This window comes from Anomaloglossus baeobatrachus, chromosome 6, assembly GCF_048569485.1.
Source record: "Anomaloglossus baeobatrachus isolate aAnoBae1 chromosome 6, aAnoBae1.hap1, whole genome shotgun sequence".
Classification (NCBI taxonomy): Eukaryota; Metazoa; Chordata; class Amphibia; order Anura; family Aromobatidae; genus Anomaloglossus; species Anomaloglossus baeobatrachus.
Genome location: NC_134358.1, coordinates 183,251,017 through 183,269,252, shown reverse-complemented (window position 1 = coordinate 183,269,252; position 18,236 = coordinate 183,251,017). Strand labels below are relative to the sequence as shown.

Genomic DNA, 18,236 nt, shown 5'->3' with positions numbered 1-18,236 from the left:
TGGAGAGTCTCCAGCGCAACGTTCGGCTGTGTTGGCATGTTCCTTAAGAGGGTGCCTTGACAAGTAGATCTCCCAAATACGGGATCACAGAGTGACCTTGAGATTGCAGGACTGGTACTACTGCTGCCATGACCTTAGCGAAGACCCGTGGGGCTATCGCCAGCCGGAAGGCAGAGTTACGAACTGAAGGTGTTCGCGTCCTATAACAAAGCGTAGAAACGCTGGAGCTCTGGATCAATCGGCACGTGGGGATAAGCATCCTTGACGTGTATCGATGTTAGGAAATTTCCTTGAAACATTGAGGCGATGACGGAGCGGGGGGATTACATCCGGAACCGCCTGGTGTTCACGAGCTGGTTGAGCCGTGTTAGATCCAGAACGGGACGAAAATACTCGTCCTATCTTGGCACCGCAAATAATTCGGAGTAAAAACCGTGACCTTGTTCCTGAAGAGGAACGGGGGTCACCACTCGTTGTGCCTTTAGAGTGCCCACCGCCTGCAGAAGAGCATCGGCTCGGTCGGGAGGTGGAGAAGTTCTGAAGAATTGAGTTGGAGGACGAGAACTGAACTCTATCCTGTACCCGTGAGACAGAATGTCTCTCACCCAACGGTCTTTGACCTGTGACAGCTAAATGTCGCCAAGGCGGGAGAGCCTGCTACCGACCGAGGATGCGGAGAGAGGAGGCCGCAAGTCATGAGGAAGCCTCTTGGAAGCGGGTTTTCAGGCTGTCTTTTTTGGGCGTGACTGAGCCCGCCAAGAAACTGAGCTCCTCTGATCCTTTTGAGTCCTCTTTGGACGAGGAGAAATGGGACCTGCCCGAGCCTTGAAAAGACCGAAAACCCCGACTGTCCCTTGGTATGTTGGGATTTGTTTTGTCTGGGCTGAGGCAAGGAAGAATCCTTACTCTTGAACTGTTTAATGATTACATCTCACGCACACTAAACAGTCGGTCAGCAGAACAAGGCAAACTGGTTAAGCCCTTTTTTGGAAGCAGAATCTGCCTTCCATTCAGTTAACACCCAGGCCCTGCGTAAAAACCACGGAGTTAGCGGACGCCACTGCCGTACGGGTCGTAGAGTCTAGGACAGCATTAATCGCATAAGACGCAAATGCAGACATTTGAGCGGTTAAGGATGACACTTGCGGAACAGATGTACGTGTGACCGTGTCCATCTGTGTAAGACAAGCTGAAGTAGCTTGGAGTGCCTCTACGGCTGCGAATGCTGGAGCTAACAGCGCGCCGATAGCCTCATAGATGGATTTCGACTAGAGATCCCTCTGTCTGTCAGTGGCATCTTTAAGTGCAGCCCCATCTTCCACTGCAACTATGGATCTAGCTGCAAGCTGGAGATTGGAGGATGCCCCTTGGGACACTGGGTCCAGCCATTGCCCACGTCAGGGGGTAGGGATAACGTGTATCCTCAGCCGTTTGGAGAAGCGCTTAACTGGATAAGCGTGGTGTTCCTGGACTGCCTGTGTAAAGTCAGGATGGCCAAGGAAAGTATTTAATTTACGCTTGGGATACGTGAATGGAATTTCTCCTGCTATGTAGCTGACTCTTCCACCGGAGGAGCTGGGGGAGAAATAACTAACATTCTATTGATGGACGCTATGAGATTATTGACTATGGCGTCACCATCAGGTGTATCCAGATTGAGATCGGTCTCAGGATTAGATCTTGAGCAGCTACCTCCGCCACATCACACAGAGAGTCCGCTTGCTGGGACCCTGACTAGTGTGATGAAGTCGAGGGCCGCTCATAGTGAGCCTCTCAGGCTGTCTGGGACTGTCGTCCGTGTCAGAGCCGTCACTCTGGGAAGCACATGACACCCTCGGAGCTCAAAGCTGTTCTCACTGAGGGGGACCATGGATAATGAATGAACAGTGGCCATGGATTTGAGAGACTTGTCTGGACTGCAAGGCTTCTAGTATCATAGCCATAGTCTCAGAAGATCCGTCAGTAAATACTGCAGGCTCCGTCCCCATGTCCTGACGATTAGCAGAGACCCCGTAGTATACAATGGGGGTCTATGTACACTGCCGGCCATATAGCCGTACATGCTGTACCGGCTGCATAGAAAACATGTGCTTCTGCACCTCTGTTTTACACAGACAATATGCTGTTATGTCCTCCGCACAATCAAGGAGGGTATATACAAAAATGCAGCTAAACAGTGCAATGCATAGTGAATAAGCATATATGTATATGTGCACTTCGGCACTAGTGGAGTCAGCCCCACAGGTGCTGCTTAACGCCTGGTCACAGCGGTTGTGTGACTATCCGAATCCCTGCCAGGGATTCCCAAACTTGTCTCTTCTGTCGCTACAGAAAACACTGACAATAATGGCTGCCGGCGTCCTGTGTAGAGGAGGAAGCCGTGGGCGTGCCTGAGAAAATGCGGGAATCCGGCTTCACAGTGTACACAGTGAGAGGGGTGGAGTATGCAAAGCATACTCCAGCTCTCAGCGCTGCCGGTTTCACAGTGCACACAGTGAGAGGGGTGGAGTATGCAAAGCATACTCCAGCTCTCAGCGCTGCCGTGCTGTGCAGCGTCACGCCCCTACCCTGACTGGCAGGTCTGTGGGCGGAAACGAAGTGAGACTAGGCCGCGCAAGCCGGGGACTCGAGTGATAGGCGCGGCCGGCATATAAGCCTCGGTCGGCGCGGAAGTCCCCGGCGCACCACAAGTCCCAGCCGCGCCCGAAATAAAAATGGCAACGGCGGTTAGCGCGGTAGTCCCCTAATACACTAACACACCCAGCAAGCTGTAGTGTGCGATGGCACTAGTGCGGGCAGCGCCGCCGTCCCTGGCGCACTAACACACCCAGCAATGCTGCCGTGTGTCCGTGCGCGGTCCCCACAGGGACACAGAGTACCTCAACGTAGCAGGGCCATGTCCCTGAGGATACTCCGCTCCATGTCCAGCAGATTCCCAGGAGCTGTGGATGGAGCACGGTCTCAGTGCCTGGAGACCGATATGATCCCACTTCACCCAGAGCCCTGAGGGGATGGGGAAGGAAAGCAGCATGTGGGCTCCAGCCTCCGTACCCACAATGGGTACCTCAACCTTACAAACACCGCCGACAAAAAGTGGGGTGAGAAGGGAGCATGCTGGGGACCCTAGTATGGGTCCTCTTTTCTTCCATCCGACATAGTCAGCAGCTGCTGCTGACTAAACAGTGGAGCTATGCGTGGATGTCTGACCTTCGCACAAAGCACAAAACTGGTGAGCCAGTGATCCCACTGGGGGTGTATAGCCAGAAGGGGAGGGGCCTTACACTTTTGAGTGTAATACTTTGTGTGGCCTCCGGAGGCAGTAGCTATACACCCAATTGTCTGGGTCTCCCAATGGAGCGACAAAGAAAATTGCATGGACAGAGAAGGGACAGTATGGACACCACTGGACTAATCTGTAAGTAATAGCAAGGGAGAGTTATAAAAAAAAAAAAAAAAAAAAAAAAAAGACTAGATAGCCCACATAAATATGGATGACACGAAAAATGGAAAAACAGCATATGCAGAGCTTGCAGAAGATGATAAAAACCACAAAAAGTGCAAGTGCAATGTGGTAGTTGTGTACTGTGGGAGAGCGCAGGCACAGTTGATGCACATGGGTTTAGTAATAAAAGGTAAAATGGTGCGTACCAAGAGTCTCAGCACCAAAACCAAATATGCACAGTTGTCGAAGGCTGTCCAGCCGGAAACGTGAGTCAGGGTGACACACTCTTCAGACTGCGGTCCTTATTACAATAATAAGTTTATTTAATGCTGTACACCAGTGGCTTATTCGGATATGGACTACATCTATTGATGGTCTACAACAATAGGACCTTGCACATTCGGTTTCGGTGCTGGCACTCTTGGTACACACAGGCCCTTACGCTTTCAATGACACGTACCATTGATCTTTTACTACAGTACGCATGTGCATCAAGTGTGCCTGCGCCGTCACACAGTACACAACTACCACATTGCAGAAGATGGTAAAAACCACAAAAAGTGCGATCTCTGGATATGCGTTCTTGCAATTTTTTGTGTCATCCACACCCTTTATCTGATGCTTACTAATAAAATTTTCCTTTTTATACTATTTATCTGGACTATCTAGTTGTTTTTTTCCTCTCCCTTGGTAAAAAAAAAAAAAAAAAAACAAAAAAACAATTAAATTTTATGATAAGTCAAGTCTTTAATACAGCAGACATAAACCACTTACCCATGGGCTTGACATTTTAAAAACCCTTCCATATTGCCCAAAAACAATTTTAAAGTTGCTGGATCACGTTTAGGACCAATTTCAGTCAGAATTAAAGAGTTCTTGATACCTGGTAGATAGATGGTAAAACATAATATTACATATGAAGCACAGTTTGTCATACAATTACAGAAAATAAAGGTAATCTAAAGTGGCTGTCCGGCCTTATGATACTGGCGTCCTATTCAATCGCACAGTAGCCGAGCTGCAGCGTTATGTTCAGGCTCCAAGCAAGAGTACATAATGGGAGGGGATTAAAACTTTGCTCTCTTTGAACCCAGGATTTATGACCATTTTGGCACAATTCAGCTACTTGTGAGAGGTGACCTGCTGGATGGTAAAGCTTAACGTCCGGTAGACCTATACCCCCTCTATAATGGAAGTGGATTTCACACCGTGGATGGGTTTGAATATTTTTCCATACAGACCTGTTTGTTTTGTAACATGAAGCCTTTCTTGGTTGCAGAATGCCCCCTGCCCTTTTCTTGCCGTGTATAATTTTTCATCAATACAATGGTATATTACACCAAATTCAAGCTGGAAAAAAAAAAAAGAAGAAGGAAACTTGTTGTGATATCTTCATATAAAAGAAGAAGAACTGACTGCCAACGTAATCTTAGAATTGACAAAGTATTCTCACCATTTAATGAGTAATTTCAGTCTGGGTGGGGGGGGGTTAGGCTGTAAAGCAGACTGTATAGAAAAGAAGGGGTTCCAGCATCCACTTCTTCATAAAAACATTTATTGATAAATTCTTAAAAAAACAGTCGCAAATCCAGGTGAATTTCCACAAAATATAGAAACTACAAGCATGCAGATAGGTTACACACATACACATTTCGGACTACTATACTTAGTCATTGTGTAAAGCAGGGGTGGGGAACCTTTTTTCTGCCGGGGGTCATTTGGAAATTTCTACCAACCTTCGGGGGCCGCACAAAATTATCAATGTTTAAATGACCCTGCTATATTTGGTGAAACAATTAACTCACCCCACCTATGATGGCCGGAGCGGCTTAACTTTGGTGCGGCTGTGATGTTCGGTGATACCGGGGGGCTGGGGGCATGCACACCACAATAGGGGCTGGGGGCACAGACATTACTGGGGGATGGGCTGCACACAGGACATTGGGGGCACACTGTGCTGAGGGTTTCATGCCACTCTGGGGGAGAGGGTTTACAGAACTGGGTTGGGGAGGCACAAAGCACTGGACAGGGCACATAGCAGCAGAGGGCCGGCGCTGGACTCACAGCAGCATCGCACTCACAGCACCGGAGGGCAGGGGGCGGACACACACTGCTGGAAGCTGTGAGGTAGCTGTCAGACCCGCCCACAAAGTAAGTCCTGATCACGTTGGCACTGTCCGACGGGAGAACACATTGGTGCGCACAAGCAGCAATGAGTGGATTTAAAGGGCCGGAGGCCTGCAAAACTGCGGTGACAGCACGAGCACTGCCTCCCTCGAGAATCTGCCCGGGGGCCGCAGAAAAGGTCATGGTGGGCCGCATTTGGCCCGCGGGCCGGAGGTTCCCCACCCCTGGTGTAAAGTAAACCACTTGAGCGTCTGTCACATCCTGATAGTAGCGTTTGTCAGTAACCAGTCTATATACATGTTCCGTTTATATTATGAGGAAATTCACCTGGAATTGCGATTAAGAACGTATCAATGAATATGGTTTCATGAAGAAGTGGATGTTGAAATCCCCTCCTTTCTGCTTAAGGACTGATTGAACTACCAGATTCTGCTGCAGCCCCTCTTCTGGGACAGACAAACAATTTTTTTTATTTTAGAGCAGACTATATAACCTGCAGATGAAGCTGGTATTTGTTTTGCTTTGATAATATGCATAAAGACTCATAATATTATTACTTCAAACAGGAAACTAGCATACTAGTCACTAAGTGTACATAAGGTCCTATTCTGACATAGAGGTCGTATATATGAACCGAAGACCTGCAGGGGCGATTGAGCACAAAAGCAACACTGAGGTATTCCGAGCAAACATGTGGTCACATTAGCACCCACACATTGGTTTGCATTCAGCAGCTGCACCATAGGACCCTAACCTTAATGCATTAGACCCACATGAATAACAGACCATACTGTAGTGTATACAGCAAATTATATGATGCAGTGGCAGACTGTCCGCGCCTGGGATTGTGGTCATTTCATACATCAAAATTATAAAAGGATGTGATAGTGGTCATATAGAGAAGTTAGCCATGGCATGTAAAAAACAAGATGCTAAACTTGTTTGTGTTCAGCTACAGCCATTTACTAGTACCGTCTCCCTGAAAACAAGCCTTATTTGCAGTTCAATGAGAGATTGTCCAGGCAGCTAAAGAATACAAGGACCCTTCATAAAAGAAAGCAGACCCCCCCCCCACACACACACACACACACAAAAGAAAGCAGACACCCCCCCCCACACTCACCCAAAAGAAAGCAGACACCCCCGCACACTCACCCAAAAGAAAGCAGACACCCCCCCCACACTCACCCAAAAGAAAGCAGACACCCCCGCACACTCACCCAAAAGAAAGCAGACACCCCCCCCACACTCACCCAAAAGAAAGCAGACACCCCCCCCACACTCACCCAAAAGAAAGCAGACACCCCCCCCCCCCACACTCACCCAAAAGAAAAGCAGACACCCCCCCCCCACACTCACCCAAAAGAAAAGCAGACACCCCCCCCCCCCACACTCACCCAAAAGAAAAGCAGACACCCCCCCCCCACACTCACCCAAAAGAAAAGCAGACACCCCCCCCCCCACACTCACCCAAAAGAAAAGCAGACACCCCCCCCACACACTCACCCAAAAGAAAGCAGACACTCCCCGCCCCCCTCCACACACACACACACACACACACACACACACACACACACACACCACACCCTCCCCCAACAGAAAGCAACAAACAAACAATTACAACTGGCAAGTGCTGACGGTAGATGGCCTTGGGTAGTAAATCGGTCTGCATTTATGTCAGTTTTCCCCTTGGCCTGGACGTTTCATTTCTGCGAGCAGTGGCACAAAATGTAACATTTTTCAGATACATTTTCTTAAAATAAATTCACACAAATATTTTATTAAAGCCTGTAATAACTAATCATTATTACGTTTGCCTATTCCTAAAATAAAACAGAATCTCCAGACACAGAGCCCAACCTTCAGCATCCAAAACAATAATTTCCTCCAAACACATAGTTCTTTGTATGCACCAACCCTAATATGCTAATCCAAACCAAAGGAACAAATACCAGCTACCTGGTGAGAAACTTAAGAAATTATTGGTTTTACTTTGTATGATGTCCTTTTACAGTCCTTTAAGAAGAAAACAACCTCTTACCCTTCCCCTATGAGATACCATTAGGAATCTCAGGTTAAGAACTTACAGAACACTTTTTATACCTCTCGATTGACAGCAAATCCAATGCTGACAGCCACCAGAGGAAACCTGTGGGAGGAAATAACCCGATTTCAGATTTTCAAGTTTTGGCAAAAAGTAAAACGGCTGCATCAGAGAAGGAAATAAAGATTATAAAGCAACAGCCGGTAAAGGAAATACTTTACACAAACCAATAAGCAAAATGAAAAACAAAAACGCATTCTGCACAGTATTAGGGAAACATTTTTAGGATTTCACCAGTTACATTAAATGACCTGTAACGGATTTATGGTAAATTGGATGTCTTATCCTGAGAAAATGGGTAAATTTGCCAAGTGCCTATAAAATCAAGCAACCTTACAATTTTGTGCTTATTAAAAATCCAATGGAGATCTTACTACTGTCTGGAGAACAGCGACCAGCATAAGCAGGAGTCCAAAGCAATAACCCTTTATACCTGTGTACAAAGTTGCAGGTCCCATCTATGGGGTCAATAATCCATGTTGGGCTCTCCGTTAAAACACATTTGGAACCTGCAGAGGTAGATTCTTCACCAATAAACCTAAACATTGAAGGAAAAAAAATAAATAAAAATAAAATAAAATGACGACTTTTTCTTCATGCTTGGCAGAATACGTCTGATGTTGACATACTTTGTACAATTTCTAGGACTACATTGCGTTAAATGAGATTGAAAGTGTGGTTTGCACACATTTATGCATTAAACCCTTGGCAACGTACATCATATATATTATATGGAGGACGTGAGCACTGTTTGTATGGAGCAGCCCGATTGTGTAACCCCCTAAATTACGCAATCAAAAGCGATCGCATCCTTTAGGAGGCTGAGAGAGGTGGGTACGCTTCCTCTCCCATCTGATAGAGGCCCCCGCGACGTGATCATGTGGCCCCGATCAATGCCATAGCAGCTCAAGGTTGTCATGACCTCAAGGTCAGCCAACTACCATGTCAGAGAGGCTTCTGTTAGTGCAGCACTGAAAGGTATAATGTATTGCAATGTTTGTGCATTGGAATACATTATACTACCATATTTTTTTAAACACATCTTACTGTTCTTAATAGTCCTCTTTGTGGACTTGAAGCTGTGATTATCTGATCTCTTGTGCTAAATACAGCAATGCGATGTGCAGGTTTCAAACGAGCACTGTTATGACAAGCGCAAAGGTTGTCAGCAGACCCTCTGGTGTCATAAGAGCTGTAATATGGGAGAGAAAAGGCGCAATAGGGTCTTACCCGATTTACTGGGTAGAAAAGTAAAGAAGTAGTGCACTCACCTGATCGGGTTGTGCCAGTCACAACCCCTTCATAGACGTAAATGAGTGCCTTTGTGGTCCAGCAGCGGCCCGGTTTCAGAGCGATGTAACAAGGAAAAAAAAACTGGAGGAGAAAACAGGTTTTTTGCAGTGCTGAAAACCACAAAACATCAATGTCATGAAAACAATGTTCTTTTTATTTAAATAATTCCAACGCGTTTCAGAGACTCATCTGTCTCCTTCCTCAGGGAAAAAAGAACTTTACAGAAGTCAAAGAAGTGTCCTTATAAAGAGGCATTTAGGAAAAAAGGAAAACGCTACTAGTCATGACATCATCGCATGTGCCACAGAGCAATGACTCATAGCCACATGGAGTGGACCTGCATCACACTGCCTATTTTACAAATTATAACATGGTATATATTGGTAGAACACAATGACTTAGTGCAAACCATACATAATAAATGTATAAATTCAAATTCCTATAAAACATCTAAGTTCTTTTTGCTGAGAAGCAAGAAAAAAGAAAAAGGAAAAAAAGAGAAGAATTCTCGTATACGAGAATTCCTCTTTTTTTCCTTTTTCTTTTTTCTTGCTTCTCAGCATAAGTATATACATATATACATATAAGTATAAGTGGTATATGCGTATCAGACTCGAACCCGAAGGTTTTAGGTCTTAGTGTAATGGTTTAGGAGCAATTTATTATTCACTATCAAGAGGGTTTAGTGCAAAAAGGAGTGTTAAAAGCGGCTAAAAGTGAAGCCATCTATATTGTAATAAGAGCTGAAATCACATGTATGTGCATATCTGCAAAATCATATACATATATGAAAAGACAAGGCAGATTCTATACTTAAAAACTATATGGAAAGTGTAGTGGTGATATAAAACTTTTCTTTGGGGGCATGTGGGAGACGTGATAAAAAAAAATATAAATTGTGAGGTACGAAGCAGTGTTAGTGACTGAAAAAGGTGAAACAAGTTAAATTCCTAGAGAGCAACACGAGGGCAGAGGAATGGAGATTAGTGTGCACATTGCACGGGAACAGGAGCAAGTTCCTTGCTGGAAGGGGTGATGAAAGTTCAAACCGTGAGAAAAAATGTGCTGCGCATGCGTGCACTATATGAGAAGGAGCGAGCTCCCCTGCTAGAAGGGGTGATGAGAGTTCAAGACCGTGGGAAAATAATGTGTTGCGCGTGCTATGCGAAAAGACACAAGCTCCTCACTAAAGGAAGTGATAGAGATCCAGTCTATGAAAGTTGGTGCGGTGTGTCGGGGTGAAAAAAGAAACTTTAAGAACAATCTGAGGGAGTGTCAGTTAGGGGGAGTGTAAGGCCTTGTGCGCACTAGGCGTTTTTAGCGGCGTTTTTTACCGCGTTTTTGTGCTAAAAACGCAGTGACATTGCTTCCCCAGCAATGTCAATGGGTTTTCATAAGTGCTGTCCGCACACAGCGGTTTTTTTTTAGCTGCGTTTTTGTGTTTTTGTGGTGACCACAAAAACGCAGCATGTCAATTATTTCTGCGTTTTTCACTGCGTTTTTCACCCATTGAATTCAATGAGATGTTAAAAACGCAATGAAAAACGCATATAGCCGCGTTTCTATGACTAAAAACGCAGCTATAAACGCAAGGGGTGGGCACTACAGTGACGTGTACAGGAAGAGGATTCCTTCTGTTGGTAAACACAGAAGCATGAATCCTCCAGGTACCGTCACCGCTGCGTCCACAACCCGCCCGGTGCCATGTCAGCTCTGTGCGGCGCCATGTCTGGGCGGGAGGTGGAGGCAGCGGCGAAAACCAAAGTGAACAGTAGAAAAAAAAAATGTCATATATACTCACCTGTCTGCAGGGTCCCGGTGCCATGCCCGCTCCCAGCTCCTCCCGGTACCGCCGCTCCGGGTGTGTGCAGTCTCCCCGGGGCAGGACCTTGCTTGCAGGACCTGGCGGTGGATCACCTGATGCAGTCACCTGACGCATCAGCTGATCGCGGTGTCGCCGGCTTTTTCGCGCCCGGCCGGCTATCAGCTGATCCTGCCGTCAGGGGACTTCATCAGCTGATTACCGGCAGCTCCTGCTGCGATCGGACGGGATCAGACTCCTGTCCAATCGATCGCTCCAGGAGCTGCCGGTAATCAGCACATAAGTGAGTATTATTTTTTTTTTTTCTACTGATGCATCAGCTGATTGTATAATCGGCTTTTATACAATCAGCTGATGTGTGATGGGATTCAGGCACTTGATCCTGACACATCATCTGATCGCTTTGCCTTCCAGCAAACCGATCAGATGATATTGGATCCGGATTGGACGGCGCGGGACCCTGACCCAGGATTACTGCGGAGGGGGGTTTATTTCAATAAAGATGGAGTCACTAATTGTGTTGTGTTTTATTTCTAATAAAAATATTTTTCTGGTTGTTGTGGTTTTTTTTTTATCATTACTAGAAATTCATGGTGGCCATGTCTAATATTGGCGTGACACCATGAATTTCGGGCTTAGGGCCAGCTGATAATACATAGCTAGCCCTAACTCCATTATTACCCGGCTAGCCACCCGGCTTCAGGGCAGCTGGAAGAGTTGGATACAGCGCCAGAAGGTGGCGCTTCTATGAAAGCGCCATTTTCTGGGGTGGCTGCGGACTGCAATTCGCAGTGGGGGTGCCCAGAAAGCATGGGCACCCTGCACTGTGGATTCCAATCCCCAGCTGCCTAGTTGTACCCGGCTGGACTCAAAAATTAGGCGAAGAACATGTCATTTTTTTTTTTAATTATTTCATGAAATAATTAAAAAAAAAGGGCTTCTCTATATTTTTGGTTCCCAGCCGGGTACAAATAGGCAGCTGGGGGTTGGGGGCAGCCCGTACCTGCCTGCTGTACCCGGCTAGCATACAAAAATATGGTGAAGCCCACGTCATTTTTTTTTTCTTTTTGGGCAAAAAACTGCATACAGTCCTGGATGGAGGATGCTGAGCCTTGTAGTTCTGCAGCTGCTGTCTGCTCTCCTGCATACACTAGTGAATGGAGGATGCTGAGACTTGTAGTTCTGCAGCTGCTGTCTGCTCTCCTGCATACAATGAACATTTTGAAGAAGGAAATGACAGACTTTTTTTTTTTTATCAACAATCTTTAATGGCATTGTGCACTGATTAAAAACGCAGTGAGCAAAAACGCAGCAAAAAACGCACCAAATCGCGGCAAAAACGCATGCGTTTTTGCCGCGTTTTTTAGCCGCGGGTGCGTTTTTTTAGACAAAAACGCACATAAAAACGCAGCGTGAAAAAAACGCCTAGTGCGCACATACCCTAGGAACGGGACTGTACATTACAATGTGAGGAAAAAATTATAAGAAAAGAGACGGAGAAGGAAAGGAAAAAACTTAAAATTAGTGAACTGAAATGGTTGTTTGCAAAAAAGGAGAGAAAGGGGGAGGAAAAAGCGAAAAAAATAGCGAGAAAATAATAAATATATATAGGAAGGGAGATAAAGGGATCTCCTTTCACTTGATTCTAAATAAGGGTCTTATTGTAGACCTTGCTTTATAGAATCACATTATTTGAAGTACGTTGGAAACATTAAAATGATATAAAACCCAGAAATATAAAAATGCATATATATATATATATATATATATATATATATATATATATATATATATATATATATATATATATATATATATATATATATATATATATATATATATATATATATATAATGTATGTATATGATTTTGCAGATATGCACATACATGCGATTTCAGCTCTTATTACAATATAGATGGCTTCACTTTTAGCCGCTTTTAACACTCCTTTTTGCACTAAACCCTCTTGATAGTGTAATGGTTTAGGAGCAATTTATTATTCACTAAGACCTAAAACCTTCGGGTTCGAGTCTGATACGCTTATACCACTTATACTTATATATACGAGAATTCTTCTCTTTTTTTCCCTTTTTCTTTTTTTCTTGCTTCTCAGCAAAAAGAACTTAGATGTTTTATAGGAATTTGAATTTATACATTTATTATGTATGGTTTGCACTAAGTCACTGTGTTCTACCAATATATACCATGTTATAATTTGTAAAATAGGCAGTGTGACGCAGGTCCACTCCACGTGGCTATGAGTCATTGCTCTGTGGCACATGCGATGATGTCATGACTAGTAGCGTTTTTTTCCCCTCCCCTTTTTTCCTAAATGCCTCTTTATAAGGACACTTCTTTGACTTCTGTAAAGTTATTTTTTCCCTGAGGAAGGAGACAGATGAGTCTCTGAAACGTGTTGGAATTATTTAAATAAAAAGAACATTGTTTTCATGACATTGATGTTTGTGGTTTTCAGCGCGGCAAAAAACCTGTTTTTTCCTTGTTACCTCTGGTGTCATAGCAGCCTATCGGCGACCCACTATCACATCACAGGGGTGCCAATGGGCACTTAAAATAGCACGCCCTCATGCAGGCAGCTGTTAAATCCTGCTGTCAAAGTTCGATAGTCGGTTTTAACAGGTTAAAGATCAGGGGCAGAACTGTGCTTCACTTGCAATTGTTAGGGTACGTGCCTATGATCAGGACCCGCAAGTCTCCTCTGCAGCACATCCACTGTGCTTGTACTGTACATGGCAGCGTTTTGGACACAGCTGAAGCATGCTGCGTCCAAAATGGCGTAAAAACAGATTGTGGGCACGCACCCTTAGGCAGTTTACACACTTCCCTTTTTCCATCAGTCACAATCCGTTTTGTGACTGATGTGACGGATGCGTTGCAGATTGTGGTACAACTGATGGGACAGATCCATTAAAAAAAACAGATCCGTTGTAGCAGTTTGTACCTGGCAAAAAGAAACTAGCTGTGGCCATGGGTAACCTGAGTGACGCCACCGCTCATAGCGCAACTCACTTCAGTTGCTCCATGGATCTCACAGTGAGTGGTGGTGCTCTACAGCCGCTCCTGTCAGCTTCTGATGTGTCGGATGGTGAAAGAGGGTGTTTTTTTTGTCTTATTTCAAATAAAAGGATTTTTTAAAATTTACTTTTACTTACAGTTTTGTGATGGAGGGGGGGGGGGGTCTCAGACACAGTAGAGGAGTTGAACTTTTTCACTGCAATTCCAAAGGGTATGTTTTTCTATTTTACTTTTATAACTCACTTTCCATGAAATATAGTGAAACTGAGCGAATAATGGGAGTTGCAGGATCTAGTTAGGATTGTGACTGTACCAGCTGATGCCAGACGACCTCAGACAGCCCCTGCAGACCCACCATCTTTTCTGATACTTCACCTGTGAGTAGGAAACTTTTCCCTCAGAGCAGAAATGATTAACTCTTCCACATAATGGTCGGTTTCTGTCACCAGGTCCACCACTGAGGTTTTAGTAGACACCCTTTTTTCTTCTGTTAGAGCTTTTCTGACCACCTGCCAAGAAAGTGAGCTTCTATAAGTGATCTCATGTGTATGAACATGAAGAGACAAAATAAGCCATGGAGCAAACCCTTTATAGCTGGCATGCTGTAACTTGTAGTCTGGGCTCACCTCGGTGTGCTAACCCAGTGGAGAAACCGGTGTGTAGCAATTTATTGCTCCGTACATTACAGACTCTTAACTCAAGATGGAAGAGTTTCAAAGTAACCGCTCAGGAAATACCTTGCTACACACTGGAATCAATAATGAAGATGCTGAAACCTGACACTTATCTCAATCTAATCAGAAAAGTTTCAGTCTGGAATCCTTAATGAAGCCTGTAAATGTGAGGCAATGAACAATGAGGAGGGTCATGGGGTCCAATAGTGGATAGCCTCATCTTAAAAAAAAACAAAAAAAAAAAACGGTATATGGGGTCACTCTAGGTCAACAATTTTTGAAAACCAGGACAAGTGATATTACAGTATTAATAAGTGATCACAAAAAGAAAAAAAATAATCAGGTCTAAAGCTGAATTTGTCTTCTCCATTCGGGAAAACAGCTACAGCAACTAGCAATTAGTTAGCTTTAGTAAAAATGTTTAAAAACACAAACAAGGGGGCGTGGCTTGCTGATGGCCGAGTGAGCTGCACTTGCTGGGAGCTCTGTCCTGAACTTCCCCCATTAGCCTCTATTAGAGCACATTAACATCTCCCTGCTTATGGGCAGATCCAGGAAAGTCACCCGACACCGAGGTGAGATAAAGGAGACACTGAGCAGCATGGATCGTTTCCTCAGCCAGTGTTCTTTTAAACAATTTTTTTTATCTCTACTGGCTAACACGGTACTATCAACCACTGAGGACTCTCTGTTCTTTTAAACAATTTTTTTTATCTCTACTGGCTAACACGGTACAAAGATATATTTTACTTCCTCAGCCAGAGCACCTCAGCAGCCGTCAGGAACACTAGATCAATGATGGCGTCTGCCTCCCTCATGGAAAACTCACAGCCCCTTGGAAAGTCAAACACAGACACAGCAGGGGCCGGGGAAATCACAGCAGGACTTCTCCAGCGAGGAGGACAATGAGGGAGATCTGCCTAATCTACATGAGATAAGTAAATCTATCAAGGCTTTGCCTACAAAAAAAAAAAAAGATTTGGACAGATTTGCTAGCAGGCTTGAGAATACTTATAAGAAAGAGCTGCAGGCACTGAAATCTGAATTCACATACAGGGTAGAGGAAGTGGAGAAGTCCCAGGAAGCCATCACTGCTGAGTTGTCCCTACAAAGGAAAATATTACTTAGCCACTCAGCAAAGATTGATGAGCTCACTTCAGGGCAAGAGGACTTAGAGAACCGCAATCGGCGAAATAATGTCCGTATCCGTGGCATCCCTGAACTGGAGGCCATGGCACAGAAGCTCTTTGCTCAAACTCTGGGAGAACAAAGCTCTGGGCCGATTGAGTTAGACCGCATACATAGGGCCCTGGGTCCCAAATCCCCTCCAGATTCACGTCCAAGGGACATAATATGTAGAGTCCACTTTTATAAGGTAAAGGACTCCATCATGTCCGCGGTGCGGCAGGCAGGATCCATCAACTACCAGGGGTCCCAGGTCCAGATATTACCGGATCTGGCTAGACGCACTCTGCAGCTGCGAAGAGCATTAAAACCCCTGCTCCAACACCTCCAGGACAGAAACATTCCATATAGATGGGGTTTCCCCTTCCAGCTGACAGCGCATAAGGATGGGAAATCAGCAATCTTTCGCAAACTCGGAGATCTGGCTAAGTTCTTGGGGACTTTCGAGCTTCCTATGGTAGCACTGCCGGATTGGCCCTCAGGCCCCCAACTCCCTGTGGAACCCCCAGTATGGCAGCCAGTCCGTCGCCATGGGAGACAAAGAGGTCCTGACAAGAGCAATCCGACAGGGTAGCGGTCCTGTGTAGCACCCGTTTCCTACTGGGGATAACCTTCATGGGCCCTTCCGGCATGATAGCCAATTATCCCTAGAGCCACAGAGGAGGGCCTTTCCATGAAACTGCATCAAAGGCATCGTTGCAAGTTACTGTGATTTGTTGAAAGTCTTTCTCCTGTCACCTAATATTGCTTCTTTCCAGACTAGCATTGTGTTATTTCACAGGTGTTATCAGAGGTTCTGACATTGGGTCAAGTACTACTTAAACCTCATAGGAGGAAGCAGTAAACTGTTTGTGTTATACATCCACTTGGACCCTCCACCTGGTGGACCTGGTTGGGAGTGTCTTCCCCTAGCCTTTACTGACCGGACCCTGTGGGGCTGGACCGTCTAGAGGCGAAGATCTGGGCCTTTTGAGAAATAAGCCCGGGAGACCCATGTGATTTTCTTGTTTTTTACAATTACTAGAATCTTGTCCCTGATCTGAACACTTTGCTTACCTACCGGGAATGCTGATTGGGGTCAATGCCTAGAATAATAGCCTGTTATGATGTTTACTTTTCTTTAGATGATAAAGTTTTAGCGGGAGCATATAGTTAGTGCGCTTTATAATGATATATCATATTGTATTAGAGGCGGGGGGGTAAGGGACGGACTCGCTGCCGTTCTTGGCTTCCTCTAACCCCCCTTAGTGCAAATGGCAATCCATTGCCATGGAAATTTTGCACCACTTAATACTAGGGTTCCTTACCCACCTTTTAGGTCCTTTGACCTAAACCTTGCTCTTTCTTTTCTCTGTCTTTCTTTCTTCTCTATCCTTCCCTCTCACCTGACTGGACCAGCCCCCAGATACCACATCATGCTTCCAGCTGACCTGCATTATGGATAGTGTCAAGTTTTGCTCCTTCAACGTTAAAGGTTTGAATGTCCCTGAAAAAAGAAAACAGATAGCATATTCCTGTCATAAGCAACGGGTGGCCATCTTGATGCTTCAGGAAACTCACTTTAGGTCAGATGCAATTCCTAAGTGTTCCTCGGCTTACTACCCGATTTGGCACCATAGCTCGAATCCTGATGCTAAGTCTAAGGGGGTTTCCGTGGCATTTCATAGGTCCTTCATACCAGAGGTGTTAGACTCCTGTATCGACCCCAAGGGAAGATATATTTTCTTAAAGCTTTCTTGGAAAACCAATATCTTTGTTATTGCTAACATGTACTTTCCTAACCAGGGGCAGGACAGATTCTGTGCAGACGGGAGGAAAATTCTGGAAGATTTTGCGGACTCCTCTCCGGTGATATTAGGAGGCGATTTTAATCTACCAATGAATCCGGCCCTCGATGTGTCCTCGGGTAAGTCGTCCTATCCGGCCTCAGTCATACAAAGGGTCAAAAAGCACATGCATGGTCTGAGATTGGTGGACATATGGAGGATTCTTCATCCGGACACCAAAGATTACAGCTTCTATTCCTCGGTCCATTCTGTCTATAGCAGAATTGACTCCTTCCACATTTCTCATACCCTCCTAGACATGACAGTAGAAGCGACCATAGGTAATATAATATGGTCAGACCACGCTCCCATTTACTTATCGATTCAGTTAGGGCCTCGTGTCAAATCAAATTTCACCTGGCGACTGAATGAAAACCTATTACAGGATCAGTTATGCAAAGCGGACCTTACCCAGTCAATTCATAACTTTATTAGAGATCATGAATGTGATACCACTTCTCCTGCAATCCAGTGGGAATCACTGAAATGTGTATTAAGGGGCATTTTGATCTCACATGGTACCCGCCTGAAAAAAGAAAGAGCCATTGAAATAACGCAGTTATCTAACCAGATTGCCTCACTAGAAAGCAAACACAAACTGGACTCATCTCCTACAACCTACGCACAACTCTCTACAACCAGACATAAATTACTAGAGGTATTAGACCAGAAATCCAGGGGCTTAAGAGAACATCTCAAAAGCCGCTTTTATCAACTGGGCAATAGA

General features: G+C 45.1%; 2 protein-coding genes across 2 annotated transcripts in view; one reads left to right on the top strand and one right to left on the bottom strand.

Moving 5' to 3' along the window:
• Positions 1-18,236, top strand: part of MPPE1 (metallophosphoesterase 1) — a 299,670-nt gene that overhangs the window by 131,242 nt on the left and 150,192 nt on the right. The window lies entirely within an intron of this gene.
• Positions 1-18,236, bottom strand: part of IMPA2 (inositol monophosphatase 2) — a 38,436-nt gene that overhangs the window by 11,504 nt on the left and 8,696 nt on the right. Inside the window, exons 2-6 of the mRNA XM_075314565.1 lie at positions 14,200-14,333; positions 8,107-8,211; positions 7,673-7,718; positions 4,684-4,792; positions 4,217-4,325 (exon numbers count right to left, since the gene is read on the bottom strand). Of these exons, the coding sequence (XP_075170680.1) occupies positions 4,217-4,325; positions 4,684-4,792; positions 7,673-7,718; positions 8,107-8,211; positions 14,200-14,333 (503 nt within the window). The remainder of the gene's footprint in view (positions 1-4,216; positions 4,326-4,683; positions 4,793-7,672; positions 7,719-8,106; positions 8,212-14,199; positions 14,334-18,236) is intronic.